Source organism: Pelophylax lessonae (genome assembly GCF_965119305.1).
Source record: "Pelophylax lessonae genome assembly, chromosome: 10".
Lineage (NCBI taxonomy): Eukaryota > Metazoa > Chordata > Amphibia > Anura > Ranidae > Pelophylax > Pelophylax lessonae.
The window spans coordinates 23,562,464-23,581,899 of record NC_138777.1 but is presented as its reverse complement, the minus strand read 5'-3'; the positions used below and the strand labels follow the sequence as shown (position 1 = coordinate 23,581,899).

Here is a 19,436-nt window from a genome sequence, read left to right as displayed (position 1 = left end):
GAGGACACCACCAGACTCACCACAATGCAGAAACCAGGCACCGCAGCCACCAGGAGAATCTGTACTGCACGAGCGGTGATCAGGAAATGAAAGGATCCAGGAGTGAGCACCAGGGGATGAGGAGGGGCTCCCACTGCCGAAATCGACGCCTAGAGGGCTCCATTGTCATGGCTGCTGCTATTTTCAATGGCAAACCAGTGCAAAATGACAGCTGGACTACACAAACATGGCCACTGTGCATTGAGTACATAGGCTACAAGAAAATGGCGGCACCACAAGGCTTCCAGGAGGGATCCCTAGGCCTCAAGGACAGGCCCAGGCAGGAACCCCCACCAGGTACAAATCCCCACCTGCACAGCCAATCGTCCAGTCGCCGGCGGCGTACCCCGCCCCCCTTCGCCAGCATAGCGCCCTGCCCCCAACCCAGGAGGTGGACCAGACAACCCACACAGCCCCAGCATAAGTGGAGGGGGGATAGAATGTTGGGACAAATGAAGGGGGGTGCCTGATGGGAAGGAGACCGTCCCAAGGAGGGGTGCATGTCCACCCCAAAACCCTCCAGGGGGAGAGGGGGGACAGCTACTTTCCATACCAGGAACCAGGCAGGCACTGCTCCAGACAGAACTCCTCCCCATCTAAATGGGGGGCTGCCGGCCAGGAAGAATGCTGTGACTCGGGTCGAGACCCGGTCATGTGCGACCTCGTGAGGCGTTTAACTCGCAGGCCAGCCCCCGTCCGATGGGGCTATGTTGCGGCCGAAATATCGCTGAGCCGAAGTCTGCGCTCGCTCGCTGGCCAGACTGGGGTGACTACTGGATCTAGATTATCCAGCCCGTCGCCCAGTCCGGCAGTTGATTGTAGATCTCACAGAAAAAACCAGGAGAAAAAATTCTATCTAAAAAGAAAAAAATTGCCAGGACCAGAGATCCCAGCAAGGAACTAGGTCCTTACTCCTGACTAGGCATAAAAAAACTGAGTGGCTATAGCAGAGAGAGGGAGTATACCCCCTGGGACTGCCCATGGACGTAGCACGATTTTTTTCTGCCTAGTGTCTTACTCCTGTAGGGGGCAGTATAACCCAAAGGTTAAGAAGATCAGGAGCTTTGTCCGTCAATGAACGAAAAAGAAAATATATTTTTCAATTATGTATTTGTGATAGGCTGTTGTAGCTTTTCTATAAAAAAAAATATATAGTCGTGGTATCTTTAGTCTTTAGATAGTTTTGAAAGTCCATTGTACCACTATTCATAATACTCGGAAAGAGCAATGATGAAGGTGGCGAGGTGCAGTTACCCCGGCAACCGCATTTCTTCCACATCAGTTCAGTTGGAACAAAAACACTGATTGCATATTGATGGCTGTGGCATAGTGCTCTTTGCTTTGCTCAATAAGCTTATTGATATCATTTGACTTGAAAGCATGCCCTATTTTGCAAATAATTAGGAAAAGCTACACTGCCACCTAATGGTCAAAAGCAATCACTGCAAGTCCTGACATTGACTGTTTTGTCTTTTTTATTTTTTTATTTTTTTTAAGACATTGAGCAAATACAATACAAAATCTGCTTGTCAACATCACAGACATTTCTTCAGACTGCTTTGTTTTTTACACTGCTAAAGCTCTTACCTCCACAGCCAGGACACCGATGGCCAATGCTCCAGCAATGTATACGTAAGGCTCCAAGGAACTGAGTATTGTGGAATAGCAGCCCTAGAATAGAAAAAACACAATGTGCACAAGAAACTTTACTATGTACCCCTGGTTTGTGTGAGATTTCTTTGACATTTAGCATGAGGAAAGGTTATAACTGGGTCTATGCAGTATTTCCTGTTTTTATTCTTAGGTTTGGTTATTCACCTTCTCAAGCATACTGACCAGGCCAAGGACTGGCCATAGGGCAGACCGGGCATATTCCTGGTGGGCCGCGGCTCTCACTCATCACAAAGATAAGACTGTCTGACATGCAGTGAATGTAAGCCAGTAAAGCCACACCTGACCGAATATGCCGATTCTTGCAAATGGTCCGGTCATCACCGGATATCTGATAGTTTGACTTACAATTACTTCATCATGCAATACTGTCTCCAAAAGATTTTTTTTTTTTTTTGAGACAGGTAGAGCTTTGGAGACAGTGTTGCATGATGAAGTAATTGTAAGTCAAACTATCAGATATCCGGTGGTCAATGTTTTTTTTTTTTTTTTTACTATATGTAAACACCCTCTTAGTGTAGAGCAGGCTACCATGCAAATTTAGTTAGCGCTACTGTAATCACCAACAGGAAATGTGTTGGATGTATGTGGGGAAGGTTACTGCTAAACAGGTGTGCAAGTGGAGGGTCTCAGCCCTGAGTTAGGTAAATAGTATAAAAAGGCAAGGTAGGATTTTAAATACCCCTCCAGTGAACACAAAATGTGTCAATATTAAATTATATATATATATATATATACTCAAAACTTTACTTCAAATAAAAAAAAACAACACTTTATTTAAAATATTAAAAAATATATACAAAACTTTGTTTCATAATATTCATTAATAATATTGTCTACCATACCACCACATTGCGTGGACATTCAACGCTGTTCTGTCACGTCTCCGGTGTGGAACAATCATCTTCCACTCATGTTTTGAGTACTGGCCACTGGATGTGACACGCTGGATTATTCATCGTTTATGTGGCGACTTCTTACCCATCAGAGTTGCATCCCAGGTTTGGTCACTCTCCCACGGGCCGGCGAGACCATACCATATGGGTTCCCATTATTGCATCACCACATAGTGATTGGCATAGCCAAACTACATAGTATGTGGCTAAAATAATCTTATTTAAAGAAGTTACTCCTTTGGCTACTTGTAATTATTTAAGAGATAGGAGGTCCTGAAGAAGCGGAGGTCTCCACAAAACGCGTCGACTCATTTACCTTATCTCAACAAAACCATGTGTCTTTTTAGTGGACGTTGTTTGTTGGTACCAGTGTGCAAACATATTTAAAATATGTGTTTAGATATTTTATTGGATGAAATAAAGTTTAGTATATATTTTTTAATATTGATGCATTTTATGTTCACTGGAGGGGTATTTAAAATTCTACCATGCATTTTTATACTATATACTCCACTGTAATCAGTGGAGCAGGGGTTGATTACTCGGGGCTGCTCAGTGTTTCACAGGCTGCTGTTCTGTTACTTCCCCTGGTCTTTTAGAGGATTTTAGAAGTATAGTGGGAGGGAGGGAAGAACAGGCAGTCTGAATATTTATAGGACTCCAGCCAGTCTCGGGGGAGGTGTGCCCAGAAGGTGGAGAGAGAGCCTATAAATAATCTGAGGCTTGGGCAGTCAGTGCAGAGTTCCTGGGTCCAGTCCTGCAGAAGGAGACCTCTGGTACAGGATCCTAGAGAAAGCCTTAAGGAAGACACAGAGGTCCCGGCTAGGCTAGGCTTAGTTGGAGGGGGGCTATTCATAGATCCATGTCCAAGTATCAATTGGGATCTGGAGTCCAGCTCTCCTATGGTGGTGTGAGTTCACATCTCCCTCACTATGAAGAGCCTGGTGGATATCAGCAGAGAGAAACCAAGGATCCTTGGGCTATGTGAGTAGATGACCCATGCTGAAGGAAAGTGACTGTGTAGCTTTCAACTTTGGAGGGAGTACAAGGAATTCTGTAGGACATTCAAGTTGTGAAGCGCAGCCAGAGACTGAGGGGTCCTCAAGTTGTTCCGTTTGCAGTTCCTCTAGGTATACCATGCTCACTACCTCTATCCAAGGTAATCATTCCCAAAAAAAAAAAATCTTAAAAAAATCCCTAGACTAGTTTCTAAGTCAGTGGAAGAAAATGCTGTGTGCCTGGCTGTGTGCTCTAATTGGGGGAAAATAGGACCAAATTCACCAGAAGCTCCATAGGGGATGCTCTACATATATAAAGCAAAAAAGACCAGATATGTGGGATTACATTTACAAAACACAATGACCACTAGATGGAGCTGATGAGCATAGGAAGTAAACCTATTACACATTTTTTTTGACAGCTCTGTGATTGCTTGAGGCATTTCCACAGCAATTTTTTTTTTTTTTTATAAATTGACCCCCAAAGCGGGTAGCCATGGTATGATCTAAATAATGCTCAGCCTATCTTTAGAATGAGGTACACAGCACTTCATGCACACCTGTACACGTGGTCAGTTTTATGCTGTGCAGCCCACTAAATAGATTTGATCTTTATCGGTAGGAGGCAGGTATACTTTATAATAGCGAAGGGTCTTTACTAGGGTTGAGCGAACACCTAGATGTCCGTGTTCGACGGGTTCGGCCGAACTTTAAAAAAAAGTCCGGGTCCGTGTCCCGGACTTTTACCGAACTTTTCCCGGACACCGAACCCCATTGAAGTCAATGGGGACCCGAACTTTAAGGCACTAAAATGGCTCTAAAACACCAAAGGAAAGGGCTAGAGTGCTGCAAATGGCAGCAAAACGTAATTAAGAGCATGGCAAGTGCTCTGCAAACAAATGTGGATAGGGAAATAACTTAAAACAACAAAAAAAAACAGAAAAATAAAACAATGTTCTTCTTCATCTCTGAAGGACGAGGCCCATATGGAGTAGGAGGGAGGTTGAGGTGGTGGTGGATGTGGCGGTGACATAGGCGTGCGCACAGGGTGTGCTGGGTGTGCCTGGGCACACCCTAATCACCTAGGGCACATAGCATTGCCAGTGAGGAGATGGGAAAGATCTCCCTGGGACCTGCTCTGCTCTATTTCTCCTTGCCTACAGGTACATGGCCCCGATACATTACTCTCCCTGCTGGCAAACACATGCATGTGTATTTCAACTTTGGGGTGCACACCTTAATGCAATAGGCTGCGCACACCTATGGGCGGTGTAGGTGGAAGCGGCGGTGGAGGAGGACCAGGGCCGGATTAACAGCATCATGGGCTTGGTGCTGAGGATTTTGAAGGGCCTTAGGGCCGTGCCTTGCCATGCACCCAGAGGAGGAAGGGTGCAGCCATGCATGCCTAATTCAACATGGGATGCTGTCTCTGAAGCCCATAAACACATCCATGCATCGCCAACTGTCCCTCCTTGTCCGGCCTTCGCGCTGTGTGGGGAGGTTCTGAGGGTGCTGCCTGGGGAAGTGAGCATAGAAGCTAGACTTCTGTGTTTACAAGTGACAGAAGAGCGGTAACAGTGAATATGGCCAACCCGGGGGCCTATATAAAAGGTAGGGGCCTGGAGCTGCAGCTCCAATAGCCCCTACATTAATCTGGCCCTGAGGAGGAGGACGAGGTAGCCAACACTGCTTCTTTTCACAAATTTTAAATGAGGGTACACCCCAAAAGAGTGAGAAAGAGCAAAAATGGAACAATGGGTGGGTAAGGTCGGTATCCATTGCTATTCTGCACAAGGTACGGAAAAGTCCCGTGGGATCCATGCCTGGTTCATTTTAATGAACGTGAGCTTGTCCACATTGTCTCTGGACAGGCGGCTGCGCTTGTCTGTTATAACGCCCCCAGCCGTGCTAAATACCCGTTCAGATAATACACTGGCTGCAGGGCACGCCAGCACCTCCAAGGCGTAAAGGGCAAGCTCAGGCCATGTGCCCAATTTGGAGACCCAGAAGTTGAAGGGGGCAGACCCGTCATTCACTACATGTAGGCGTGTGCACACATACTGCTCCACCATGTTGGTAAAATGCTGCCTCCTGCTAAGACGTTCCATCTGAGCTGCTGGTGCTGCTGTTTGTTGTGGCGTGCTGACAAAGCTTTTCCACATTTCGGCCATGCTAACCCTGCCTTCTGAGGTGCTGGCGGTGCCCTGGTTGCGTTGGCGACCTCCTCCTCCTCCTCCTCTGCCTTGTGCTTCCACTGTGGCCCCGCTGTCAGATGGGAATGCCAGCAGCATGGCGTCTACCAGCGTGCGCTTGTACTCGCGCATCTTGCGATCGCGCTCCAGTGAGTGAATTAAGGACGGTACGTTGTCCTTGTAACGGGGATCCAGCAGCGTGGCCACCCAGTAATCAGCACAAGTTAGAATGTGGGCAACTCGGCGGTCGTTGTGGAGACACTGCAGCATGTAATCGCTCATGTGTGCCAGGCTGCCCAGAGGCAACGAAAGGCTGTCCTCTGTGGGAGGTGTATGGTCCGTGTCCTCTGTATCCCCCCAGCCACGCACCAGTGATGGCCATGAGCTGGCCTGGGTGCCACCCTGCTGTGAACATGGTTCCATCTCCTCCTCCAGCTCCTCCTCCTCCTCATCCTCCTCATCCTCCAGAACTGTGCCCCTGCTGGACAATTGCGTCCCTGGCGTTTGCGTGTGCAGGAACCCACCCTCGGAGCCCCTTGCGAATGACTGCCCTGAAAGCCTTGGAAATGTTACCTCTTCATCCTCCTCCTCCTCCTCATCCTGTGCCACATCCTCTTCCATCATCGCCCGAATTGTTTTTTCAAGGAGGCATAGAAGTGGGATAGTTAAGCTGAGAACGGCGTCATTGCCACTGGCCATGTTGGTGGAGTACTCAAAACAGCGCAACAAGGCACACAGGTCTCGCATGGAGGCCCAGTTATTGGTGGTGAAGTGGTGCTGTTCCGCAGAGCGACTCACGCGTGCGTGCTGCAGCTGAAACTCCACTATGGCCTGCTGCTGCTCGCACAGTCTTTCCAGCATGTGCAAGGTGGAGTTCCACCTTGTGGGCACGTCACATATGAGGCGGTGAGCGGGAAGGCCGAAGTTACGCTGCAGCGCTGCCAGGCGAGCAGCAGCAGGGTGAGAACGCCGAAAGTGCGCACAAACGGCCCGCACTTTCTGCAGCAGCTCTGACATATCGGGGTAGTTTTTAAGGAACCTCTGCACCACCAAATTCAGCACATGCGCCAGGCAAGGGATGTGCGTCAAACCGGCTAGGCCCAGAGCTGCTATGAGATTTCGCCCGTTATCGCACACCACCAGGCCGGGCTTGAGGCTCGCTGGCAGCAACCACTCATTTGTCTGCTGTTCCATGCTCCTCCACAACTCCTGCGCGGTGTGTGGTTTGTCCCCCAAACAGGCAAGTTGTAAAACTGCCTGCTGTCGTTTACCCCTGGCCGTGCTGAAGTTGGTGGTGAAGGTGTTACGCTGTCCGGATGAGGAGGCGGTAGAGGATGAGGAAGCGGAGTAGGAGGAGTTAGGAACAGGAGGCAAACTGAAGCGCCCTGCAATCCTCGGTGGTGGAAGGACATGCGCCAAATTGCTATCCGCCTCAGGCCCATCCGCCACTGCATTTACCCAGTGTGCCGTTAGGGAGATATAACGCCCCTGACCGTGCTTACTGGTCCACGTATCCGTAGTTAGGTGGACCTTGGCACAGATGGCGTTGCGCAGTGCACACCTGATTTTTTCCCCCACTTGGTTGTGCAGGGAAGGGATGGCTTGCCTGGAAAAGTAGTGGCGGCTGGGCACGACGTACTGTGGGACAGCCACCGACATAAGGTTTTTAAAACTGTGCGTCTCCACCAGACGGAATGACAGCATTTCAAAGGCCAATAATTTTGAAATGCTGGCATTCAGGGCCAGGGATCGCGGGTGGGTAGGGGGGTACTTCCTCTTCCTCTCAAGTGTTTGGGAGATGGAAAGCTGAACGCTTCCACGGGACATTGTGGAGATGGTTGTTGGTGACCCAGGTGGTGGTGTTGCTGACAGATCGTCTGTTTGCGGGGTGGCAGCAATGTTCCCTCTAATTTTTTACTGAGCTGAGCAAATAAAAAAATTTCTGAGCGCAAACCTTTAGATTGAGCAATGGGGGGGGGGGGGGGGGACGTCAATGCAGAGTGACCAGCTTGCCCCAATCAACTGCAGAGTGCCACAGCAATGCCCCCAATAAACTGCAGAGTGCCACAGCAATGCCCCCAATAAACTGCAGAGTGCCACAGCAATGCCCCCAATAAATTGCAGAGTGTCACAGCAATGCCCCCAATACATTGCAGAGTGTCACAGCAATGCCCCCAATACATTGCAGAGTGTCACAGCAATGCCCCCAATACATTGCAGAGTGCCACAGCAATGCCCCCAATACATTGCAGAGTGCCACAGCAATGCCCCCAATAAACTGCAGAGTGCCACAGCAATGCCCCCAATACATTGCAGAGTGCCACAGCAATGCCCCCAATACATTGCAGAGTGCCACAGCAATGCCCCCAATACATTGCAGAGTGCCACAGCAATGCCCCCAATACATTGCAGAGTGCCACAGCATTGCCCCCAATAAACTGCAGAGTGCCACAGCAATGCCCCCAATAAACTGCAGAGTGCCACAGCATTGCCCCCAATAAACTGCAGAGTGCCACAGCATTGCCCCCAATAAACTGCAGAGTGCCACAGCATTGCCCCCAATAAACTGCAGAGTGCCACAGCATTGCCCCCAATAAACTGCAGAGTGCCACAGCATTGCCCCCAATAAACTGCAGAGTGCCACAGCATTGCCCCCAATAAATTGCAGAGTGCCACAGCAATGCCCCCAATAAATTGCAGAGTGCCACAGCAATGCCCCCAATAAAATGCAGAGTGGCACAGCATTGCCCCCAATAAAATGCAGAGTGCCACAGCATTGCCCCCAATAAATTGCAGAGTGCCACAGCATTGCCCCCAATAAATTGCAGAGTGCCACAGCATTGCCCCCAATAAATTGCAGAGTGCCACAGCATTGCCCCCAATAAATTGCAGAGTGCCACAGCATTGCCCCCAATAAATTGCAGAGTGCCACAGCATTGCCCCCAATAAATTGCAGAGTGCCACAGCATTGCCCCCAATAAACTGCAGAGTGCCACAGCATTGCCCCCAATAAACTGCAGAGTGCCACAGCATTGCCCCCAATAAACTGCAGAGTGCCACAGCATTGCCCCCAATAAACTGCAGAGTGCCACAGCATTGCCCCCAATAAACTGCAGAGTGCCACAGCATTGCCCCCAATAAACTGCAGAGTGCCACAGCATTGCCCCCAATAAACTGCAGAGTGCCACAGCATTGCCCCCAATAAATTGCAGAGTGCCACAGCAATGCCCCCAATAAAATGCAGAGTGCCACAGCAATGCCCCCAATAAAATGCAGAGTGCCACAGCATTGCCCCCAATAAACTGCAGAGTGCCACAGCATTGCCCCCAATAAACTGCAGAGTGCCACAGCATTGCCCCCAATAAACTGCAGAGTGCCACAGCATTGCCCCCAATAAACTGCAGAGTGCCACAGCATTGCCCCCAATAAACTGCAGAGTGCCACAGCATTGCCCCCAATAAACTGCAGAGTGCCACAGCATTGCCTCCAATAAACTGCAGAGTGCCACAGCATTGCCCCCAATAAACTGCAGAGTGCCACAGCATTGCCCCCAATAAACTGCAGAGTGCCACAGCATTGCCCCCAATAAACTGCAGAGTGCCACAGCATTGCCCCCAATAAACTGCAGAGTGCCACAGCATTGCCCCCAATAAACTGCAGAGTGCCACAGCAATGCCCCCAATACATTGCAGAGTGCCACAGCAATGCCCCCAATACATTGCAGAGTGCCACAGCAATGCCCCCAATACATTGCAGAGTGCCACAGCAATGCCCCCAATACATTGCAGAGTGCCACAGCAATGCCCCCAATACATTGCAGAGTGCCACAGCAATGCCCCCAATACATTGCAGAGTGCCACAGCAATGCCCCCAATACATTGCAGAGTGCCACAGCAATGCCCCCAATACATTGCAGAGTGCCACAGCAATGCCCCCAATACATTGCAGAGTGCCACAGCAATGCCCCCAATACATTGCAGAGTGCCACAGCAATGCCCCCAATACATTGCAGAGTGCCACAGCAATGCCCCCAATAAAATGCAGAGTGCCACAGCAATGCCCCCAATAAACTGCAGAGTGCCACAGCATTGCCCCCAATAAACTGCAGAGTGCCACAGCATTGCCCCCAATAAACTGCAGAGTGCCACAGCATTGCCCCCAATAAACTGCAGAGTGCCACAGCATTGCCCCCAATAAACTGCAGAGTGCCACAGCATTGCCCCCAATAAACTGCAGAGTGCCACAGCATTGCCCCCAATAAACTGCAGAGTGCCACAGCATTGCCCCCAATAAACTGCAGAGTGCCACAGCATTGCCCCCAATAAACTGCAGAGTGCCACAGCATTGCCCCCAATAAACTGCAGAGTGCCACAGCATTGCCCCCAATAAACTGCAGAGTGCCACAGCATTGCCCCCAATAAACTGCAGAGTGCCACAGCATTGCCCCCAATAAAATGCAGAGTGCCACAGCAATGCCCCCAATAAAATGCAGAGTGCCACAGCAATGCCCCCAATAAAATGCAGAGTGCCACAGCAATGCCCCCAATAAATTGCAGAGTGCCACAGCATTGCCCCCAATAAATTGCAGAGTGCCACAGCATTGCCCCCAATAAATTGCAGAGTGCCACAGCAATGCCCCCAATAAATTGCAGAGTGCCACAGCAATGCCCCCAATAAACTGCAGAGTGCCACAGCATTGCCCCCAATAAACTGCAGAGTGCCACAGCATTGCCCCCAATAAACTGCAGAGTGCCACAGCATTGCCCCCAATAAACTGCAGAGTGCCACAGCATTGCCCCCAATAAACTGCAGAGTGCCACAGCATTGCCCCCAATAAAATGCAGAGTGCCACAGCATTGCCCCCAATAAAATGCAGAGTGCCACAGCATTGCCCCCAATAAAATGCAGAGTGCCACAGCATTGCCCCCAATAAAATGCAGAGTGCCACAGCAATGCCCCCAATAAAATGCAGAGTGCCACAGCAATGCCCCCAATAAAATGCAGAGTGCCACAGCAATGCCCCCAATAAACTGCAGAGTGCCACAGCAATGCCCCCCCGCGACCCCGTGCACTTACCTCACGGACGGTCACGGCACTCTGTCTTCAGTCCCCGGCTTCCAGCTTCCCGCGTCTCCATCCTCCCGAGTCCCGGCGCCTCCTCCTCGGCCAATGGCATGAAGTTGGCCTTTCGGCCAATCAGGAAGCGGGAGGACCCGCTCCCTGATTGGCCAGGAGGAGGATCCGTATGACAATAGCGAATTTTCATTCGCTATTGTCACACGATGGGCGTGCTCTCGGGGTGCACGCTCTGCTCCCTGGCCGCTCCGTCTGCGGCTGCGCCGTCTAACTAGGTGCTTGCGCGGGACGTAATTTCCACTGCGCGACCGCGCACGCGCGCACCTTAAAGGGAACACTGGGTGGCAGGTGCCGGTATCACTACAGATGTGGCTGGAGCGGCCGAGACTGCAGCAGAAGAGGAAGCAGGATGAGCCAGAGACGTTTCTTGGTTTTGAAGGTGTGTACTCCACTGCAGCTCGTGCTTTGCACTTAGATGCCTGATCATGCAGGTTGTGCTCAGGTTGAGAAGGTTCATGCCTCGCTTCAAGCTCTGATTGCACAGGGTGCAAACCACTCGTGTCCTGTCATCAGCACATTTTCTAAAGAACTTCCACGCTAGAGAACTCCTTTGAGCTGACTTTGGTGCGCTCGTTCCCTTGCTGCGTTGGGCAGTAGCGGGCGTAGTGTCTAGGGCACGGCCGCTCCGCTTCTGCACCCTGCTCCCTCTTCTGCTGTGCTGGTGGCTCTGTGCGACCACCGCCTCTTCCTCCAAACTACTCAGTTCACCTGCATGACGTTCATTCCATGTGGGGTCGAGGACCTCATCGTCCTCCACATCATCTTCCACCCAGTCTTCACCCCTGCCCTCCTTGTCGGTCTCCACAATGCTGAACGCCGCAGCAGTTGGCACCTGCGTTTCGTCATCATCGGAGACGTGCTGCGATGATCCTTGCATGTACTCATCTTGAGAAATAAGTGGTTGGGCATCGCTGCACTCAATCTCTTCCACTTCTGGGGCAGGGCTAGGTGGATGGCCCTGGGAAACCCTGCTGACAGAGTCCTCAAAAAGAATAAGAGACTGCTGTATGGCTTGGGGCTCAGACTGCTGGCCTGATTTGCAAGGGGGTGAGGTGAAAGACGGTTGGACATTGGCTGCAGGTGCCAACTCTGACCTTTCTGCAGTAGACTGGGTGGGAGACAATGTGAAGGAACTGGAGGCACTGTCAGCAGCAAACCAATCTACTATCGCCTCAACTTGTTCTGGCCTCATCACTTCTAGGGGCGTTTGATGCCCTACCAAATACTGATGCAGGTTCTGTCGCCTACTCACACTTGAGGAAGGTGTTTCACTTGTGCGTGTAGCTGGCACAGATCGACCATGTCCTCTCCTTGCAACAGGAGCTCTACCAGCAGCACCACGACCCAGGCCACGGCCCTTATTTGACGGTCTCCTCATATTTCTGTAATTTAAGATCTTGCCCTAGAAAGGTTTTTATTGAATAGCGGAATAGAAAATATGATCCAAAAAAAGTGTATGTATATCACACGTACACAACCACACTAGGCCCCAATTACTATTGTTTGTACCCCTAAAAGGCTAGGAGTAGGGGGAGTATGGAACAGGCAGCACCCTCAAACCTTCAGAAGTATGAGATGAACCCCAACAACTTGGAAAGGTGGATCTCTCTCACACGTACCGACACAGACTATCCCGCAATTCAATTGATCCTCAAAGGTTTTTATTGAATAGCGGAATAGGAAATATGATCAAAAAAAGTGTATGTATCTCGCACGTACACAACCACACTAGGCCCCAATTACTATTGTTTGTACCCCTAAAAGGCTAGATGAGGAGTAGGGGGGGTATGGAACAGGCAGCACCCTCAAACCTTCAGAAGTATGAGATGAACCCCAACAACTTGGAAAGGTGGATCTCTCTCACACGTACCGACACAGACTATCCCCCAATTTAACTGATCCCCAAAGGTTTTTGATTAAATAGCGGAATAGAAAATATGATCCCAAAAAAGTGTATGTATATCACACGTACACAACCACACTAGGCCCCAATTACTATTGTTTGTACCCCTAAAAGGCTAGGAGTAGGGGGAGTATGGAACAGGCAGCACCCTCAAACCTTCAGAAGTATGAGATGAACCCCAACAACTTGGAAAGGTGGATCTCTCTCACACGTACCAACACAGACTATCCCCCAATTTAACTGATCCCCAAAGGTTTTTGATTAAATAGCGGAATAGAAAATATGATCCCAAAAAAGTGTATGTATATCACACGTACACAACCACACTAGGCCCCAATTACTATTGTTTGTACCCCTAAAAGGCTAGGAGTAGGGGGAGTATGGAACAGGCAGCACCCTCAAACCTTCAGAAGTATGAGATGAACCCCAACAACTTGGAAAGGTGGATCTCTCTCACACGTACCAACACAGACTATCCCCCAATTTAACTGATCCCCAAAGGTTTTTGATTAAATAGCGGAATAGAAAATATGATCCCAAAAAAGTGTATGTATATCACACGTACACAACCACACTAGGCCCCAATTACTATTGTTTGTACCCCTAAAAGGCTAGGAGTAGGGGGAGTATGGAACAGGCAGCACCCTCAAACCTTCAGAAGTATGAGATGAACCCCAACAACTTGGAAAGGTGGATCTCTCTCACACGTACCAACACAGACTATCCCCCAATTTAACTGATCCCCAAAGGTTTTTGATTAAATAGCGGAATAGAAAATATGATCCCAAAAAAGTGTATGTATATCACACGTACACAACCACACTAGGCCCCAATTACTATTGTTTGTACCCCTAAAAGGCTAGGAGTAGGGGGAGTATGGAACAGGCAGCACCCTCAAACCTTCAGAAGTATGAGATGAACCCCAACAACTTGGAAAGGTGGATCTCTCTCACACGTACCAACACAGACTATCCCCCAATTTAACTGATCCCCAAAGGTTTTTGATTAAATAGCGGAATAGAAAATATGATCCCAAAAAAGTGTATGTATATCACACGTACACAACCACACTAGGCCCCAATTACTATTGTTTGTACCCCTAAAAGGCTAGATGAGGAGTAGGGGGGGTATGGAACAGGCAGCACCCTCAAACCTTCAGAAGTATGAGATGAACCCCAACAACTTGGAAAGGTGGATCTCTCTCACACGTACCAACACAGACTATCCCCCAATTTAACTGATCCCCAAAGGTTTTTGATTAAATAGCGGAATAGAAAATATGATCCCAAAAAAGTGTATGTATATCACACGTACACAACCACACTAGGCCCCAATTACTATTGTTTGTACCCCTAAAAGGCTAGGAGTAGGGGGAGTATGGAACAGGCAGCACCCTCAAACCTTCAGAAGTATGAGATGAACCCCAACAACTTGGAAAGGTGGATCTCTCTCACACGTACCAACACAGACTATCCCCCAATTTAACTGATCCCCAAAGGTTTTTGATTAAATAGCGGAATAGAAAATATGATCCCAAAAAAGTGTATGTATATCACACGTACACAACCACACTAGGCCCCAATTACTATTGTTTGTACCCCTAAAAGGCTAGGAGTAGGGGGAGTATGGAACAGGCAGCACCCTCAAACCTTCAGAAGTATGAGATGAACCCCAACAACTTGGAAAGGTGGATCTCTCTCACACGTACCAACACAGACTATCCCCCAATTTAACTGATCCCCAAAGGTTTTTGATTAAATAGCGGAATAGAAAATATGATCCCAAAAAAGTGTATGTATATCACACGTACACAACCACACTAGGCCCCAATTACTATTGTTTGTACCCCTAAAAGGCTAGGAGTAGGGGGAGTATGGAACAGGCAGCACCCTCAAACCTTCAGAAGTATGAGATGAACCCCAACAACTTGGAAAGGTGGATCTCTCTCACACGTACCAACACAGACTATCCCCCAATTTAACTGATCCCCAAAGGTTTTTGATTAAATAGCGGAATAGAAAATATGATCCCAAAAAAGTGTATGTATATCACACGTACACAACCACACTAGGCCCCAATTACTATTGTTTGTACCCCTAAAAGGCTAGGAGTAGGGGGGGTATGGAACAGGCAGCACCCTCAAACCTTCAGAAGTATGAGATGAACCCCAACAACTTGGAAAGGTGGATCTCTCTCACACGTACCAACACAGACTATCCCCCAATTTAACTGATCCCCAAAGGTTTTTGATTAAATAGCGGAATAGAAAATATGATCCCAAAAAAGTGTATGTATATCACACGTACACAACCACACTAGGCCCCAATTACTATTGTTTGTACCCCTAAAAGGCTAGGAGTAGGGGGAGTATGGAACAGGCAGCACCCTCAAACCTTCAGAAGTATGAGATGAACCCCAACAACTTGGAAAGGTGGATCTCTCTCACACGTACCAACACAGACTATCCCCCAATTTAACTGATCCCCAAAGGTTTTTGATTAAATAGCGGAATAGAAAATATGATCCCAAAAAAGTGTATGTATATCACACGTACACAACCACACTAGGCCCCAATTACTATTGTTTGTACCCCTAAAAGGCTAGATGAGGAGTAGGGGGAGTATGGAACAGGCAGCACCCTCAAACCTTCAGTATGAGATTGTGTTCACTGTACCCCACAAAGATTGAGTTCACTGCACCCCACAATGATTGTGTTCACTGCACCCCACAAAGATTGTGTTCACTGCACCTCACAAAGATTGTGTTCACTGTACCCCCCAAAGATTGTGTTCACTGCACCCCACAAAGATTCTGTTCACTGTACCCCACAAAGATTGTGTTCACTGCACCCCAAAAAGATTGTGTTCACTGCACCCCAAAAAGGATGTTGTTCACTGCACCCCAAAAAGGATGTTGTTCACTCCACCCCAAAAAGATTATGTTCACTGCACCCCACAAAGATTGTGTTCACTGCACCCCAAAAAGATTGTGTTCACTGCACCCCAAAAATGATTTTGTTCACTGCACCCCAAAAAGGATTTTGTTCACTGCACCCCAAAAAGGATGTTGTTCACTCCACCCCAAAAAGATTGTGTTCACTGCACCCCAAAAAGATTGTGTTCACTGCACCCCACAAAGGATTTTGTTCACTGCACCCCAAAAAGATTGTGTTCACTGCACCCCAAAAAGGATGTTGTTCACTGCACCCCAAAAAGGATTTTGTTCACTGCACCCCAAAAAGATTGTGTTCACTGCACCCCACAAAGGATTTTGTTCACTGCACCCCACAAAGATTGTGTTCACTGCACACCAAAAAGGATTGTGTTCACTGCACCCCAAAAAGATTTTGTTCACTGCACCCCAAAAAGATTGTGTTCACTGCAGCCCAAAAAGATTGTGTTCACTGCAGCCCAAAAAGATTGTGTTCACTGCAGCCCAAAAAGATTGTGTTCACTGCAGCCCAAAAAGATTGTGTTCACTGCAGCTCACACACAGAAAAATGGATGTGGATCACTGACACCTGCCTATCTCCAATCCCACACCACACAGCAATATCGATTGTAGTTTGTAGAACACAGTTTCCCTAAAATTCAGCAGACTCTGTCCCTAACAGGATTGAGAAGAGATCGTAGATCAGGATTGAGTGCAGACCCCACCCCCCACACAGCAATATCGATTGTAGTTTGTAGAAGACACTGACCCTATATAATTCAGCAGACTCTATCCCTAAAATGCCTACAACTCGCCCTGCCTAAACACTCCGACCTGTCCCTCAATTCTATCCGGACACAAATGGTTTTTTCCTGCCTATCTTTCCCTAATCAGCAGCCAGCACGTTGATGTGTGCTCTGTCCCTGAATCTAAGCAGCATAATGACGCCGCTGCGGCTGCCTCGAACTTATAAAGACTTGGTCACATGCTTCAGACGGCCAATCACAGCTACTGAGACATTTGCAGGCATGGCTGGGATGGCTTAAGGCACACCAGTTAAACGATTGTTGATTGGCTGTTGAAAGCCCGCCATGAAAAGAGCGCCAAAGCATGCAAAACCCGGAAATAAAACGACCGAACACGGATTTTTACCCGAACATACAGTAAAGTGTCCGTGTCCGTGTTCGGGTACAAAAAATCCAATTATTCGGTACGAACACGAATAATACAGTCCGTGTTCGCTCAACACTAGTCTTTACCTGTCTGTTCAGTTCGATACCAGACATGCACTCTGTCTTGCTCAGGATCTCCGCCTCTCTTCTAAGCACATTCCTCCTGCAGCAAGCTTCGGGCACTGCATTGTAAGAATGGGCCCTAAAGTGCAAGGTTTCCCCAAAATCTTCAGGGCCGTTCACGCCACAGCATTCAAACTGTAAGAGAAGGGAAAAAGAAGGGGGGGGAGGGTCACTAAAAAGACATAAGAACGAAATCAATCAATACACAGGCTTAATAAATAAGTGCAAAATGGAGTACCCCGAGCAGCCAATCAGAATCCATCTTGTACTAACCTGGCTGCAGATAAAAAAGTACTTCACTCCCGGCTCTTACCTAGACAGCTGAGTTGTCCTAAAAATCAGCTGAGTTGTCCTAAAAATCATATCAGGATCGCGGGACACCCTGTACATCCCATGCAGGCAAAGACAGCCCTTCCCACAGGTGCATGCATGGATATGTATGAGGCCTTAGGTTAGTCTCAGACCATGCTGTGTGGCATATCAAAGCCCACCAAGGTATGCAAACAGACTCTCAATGAGCCATCCCGTAGTTAATGTTTATCAAATACAATTTTCTATAAATAAATATTATATAAAACATAGGTTTCGCAATTTGTAGAGTTCAATCAAAAAGGCATTGCTCTGAAAATTCGGAGCTCCCGCCGTAGCGTTGTAGAGTTCACATAAAGCTGACAAGTAATGTTCTGCTTTTCCTACAACGCATGCTCTTGTGATTGCAATGAACTAGAGCTGAAGGCAAAGTATGGCAGATGGCCGGAAAACTCACAGTGACCATGACGGAGTTCCAGGTGGAGGTGAAGATGTCCGTACTGTTGTTCCCCTGGTAATGTTTCTTCAGCTCCTTGGTGAAGAAGTCTCTGGTGAGCTGCAGAGAAAAAAATTGAAGATCAGAACCTGTCCAAGATCCTGACTTCCCCTGAGATGACTGGAGAGGCCACACTGCATTACATGACAAACCACTAACTGACAAACATGACAAACAGAGCATTCTGGACCTCAGACTGGGGCAAAGGTTAATTTACCAACAGGACAACAATCCTAAGCACACAGCCAAGATAACAAAAAAGTGGCTATGGGACAACTCTGTGAATGTCCTTGAGTGGCCCAGCCAGAGCCCAGACTTGAACCTGATTCAACATATCTGGAGAGATCTGAAAACGGCTGTGCACCGACACTCCCCATCCAACCTGATGGAAACTGCCCAAAAATAGGAGTGCCAAGCTTGTAGCATCATACTCAAAAAGACTTGAGGCTGTAATTGGTGCCAAAGGTGCTTCAACAAAGTATTGAGCAAAGGCTGTAAATACTTATGTACATGGGATTTTTTAAATTTTAATTTTTTTTAAATTTGCAAAGATTTCAAACCAACTTCTTTCACGTTGTCATTATGGAGTATTGTTTGTAGAATTTTGAAGAAAATAACAAATGTAATCAACTTTGAAATAAGGCTGTAACGTGGCAAATTTGTGGGAAAAGTGAAGTGCTGTGAATACTTTCTGAATGCACTGTATCTACTTCTACTTAGTGGCTGTTGTCAGGGTCACGGATAAGGGGGGTACCACCAGTCCTACAATACAAACTCATGGCCCTCACCTATAACTGGCCTTTGCAGCAAGGAGCACCTGGAAGGGCTGTGCAAATAAAACAAAAGATATTTCCAGCTCAACTTAAGCCTCGTACACACGCAACGATTATCGGCCGACTGATCGTCCGACTTTTGTCCAAGTTGTGTTGTGTTGGTTGGAATGTGCCTAGACTGCACACAAATTTTCTCACCCAACAAAATTCTACTTCAGAAGTGATGTCATGTGCTGGTTTACTTTCCGTGTGTTTTTTCTTCTCTGAGCATGCCCAGTCTTTCTCAACAGATTTTTCCCTGTCGAAATCTGTACTGACTGACGGAAAATCGGCCGTTGTGTTAAGGGCCAACAAAAATTATATAGCCTGCACACCAGATTTTATTCGGCCAAAAAGTCGGAGTTGGTTGTCGGAAGAATCATACTAACAAGCCGAAAATCGGCAGATCGGACATTGGCCGAAAATTCCCTGCTAATTTTCGACGCGTGTGTACGAGACTTTACCGACCAGTCAGCGACCAACCAAATTGTCCTGTCTAAGCTGTAGAGCCCCGTCAAGGCACCCCAGTATTATCTGCAGTCCTGACTCTGAATTTTTTGAGCCTCCACGGTGAAAGCACATGCATTATTAATGGACACCTCTGCTGCCATTGTGCAATGTGCTGGGCGTCCAGAGTTAGGACTACAGCAAATACTGGGGTGCCATAAAGTGGCTCTGTGGCTTATGCATGTATTTGCAAATGTGTGCAAACGAAGCCCCTGTTTTTACGCATACTGTTAGACAGGACAATTTGGTTG

The 19,436-nt window shown here is 48.1% G+C and overlaps 1 protein-coding gene across 1 annotated transcript in view; it reads right to left on the bottom strand.

The window, feature by feature from the left end:
- The window catches only part of TSPAN18 (tetraspanin 18), a 190,622-nt gene that overhangs the window by 7,894 nt on the left and 163,292 nt on the right, over positions 1–19,436 (bottom strand). The window contains exons 6-8 of the mRNA XM_082270311.1: positions 17,828–17,926; positions 17,026–17,196; positions 1,627–1,710 (exon numbers count right to left, since the gene is read on the bottom strand). Of these exons, the coding sequence (XP_082126437.1) occupies positions 1,627–1,710; positions 17,026–17,196; positions 17,828–17,926 (354 nt within the window). The remainder of the gene's footprint in view (positions 1–1,626; positions 1,711–17,025; positions 17,197–17,827; positions 17,927–19,436) is intronic.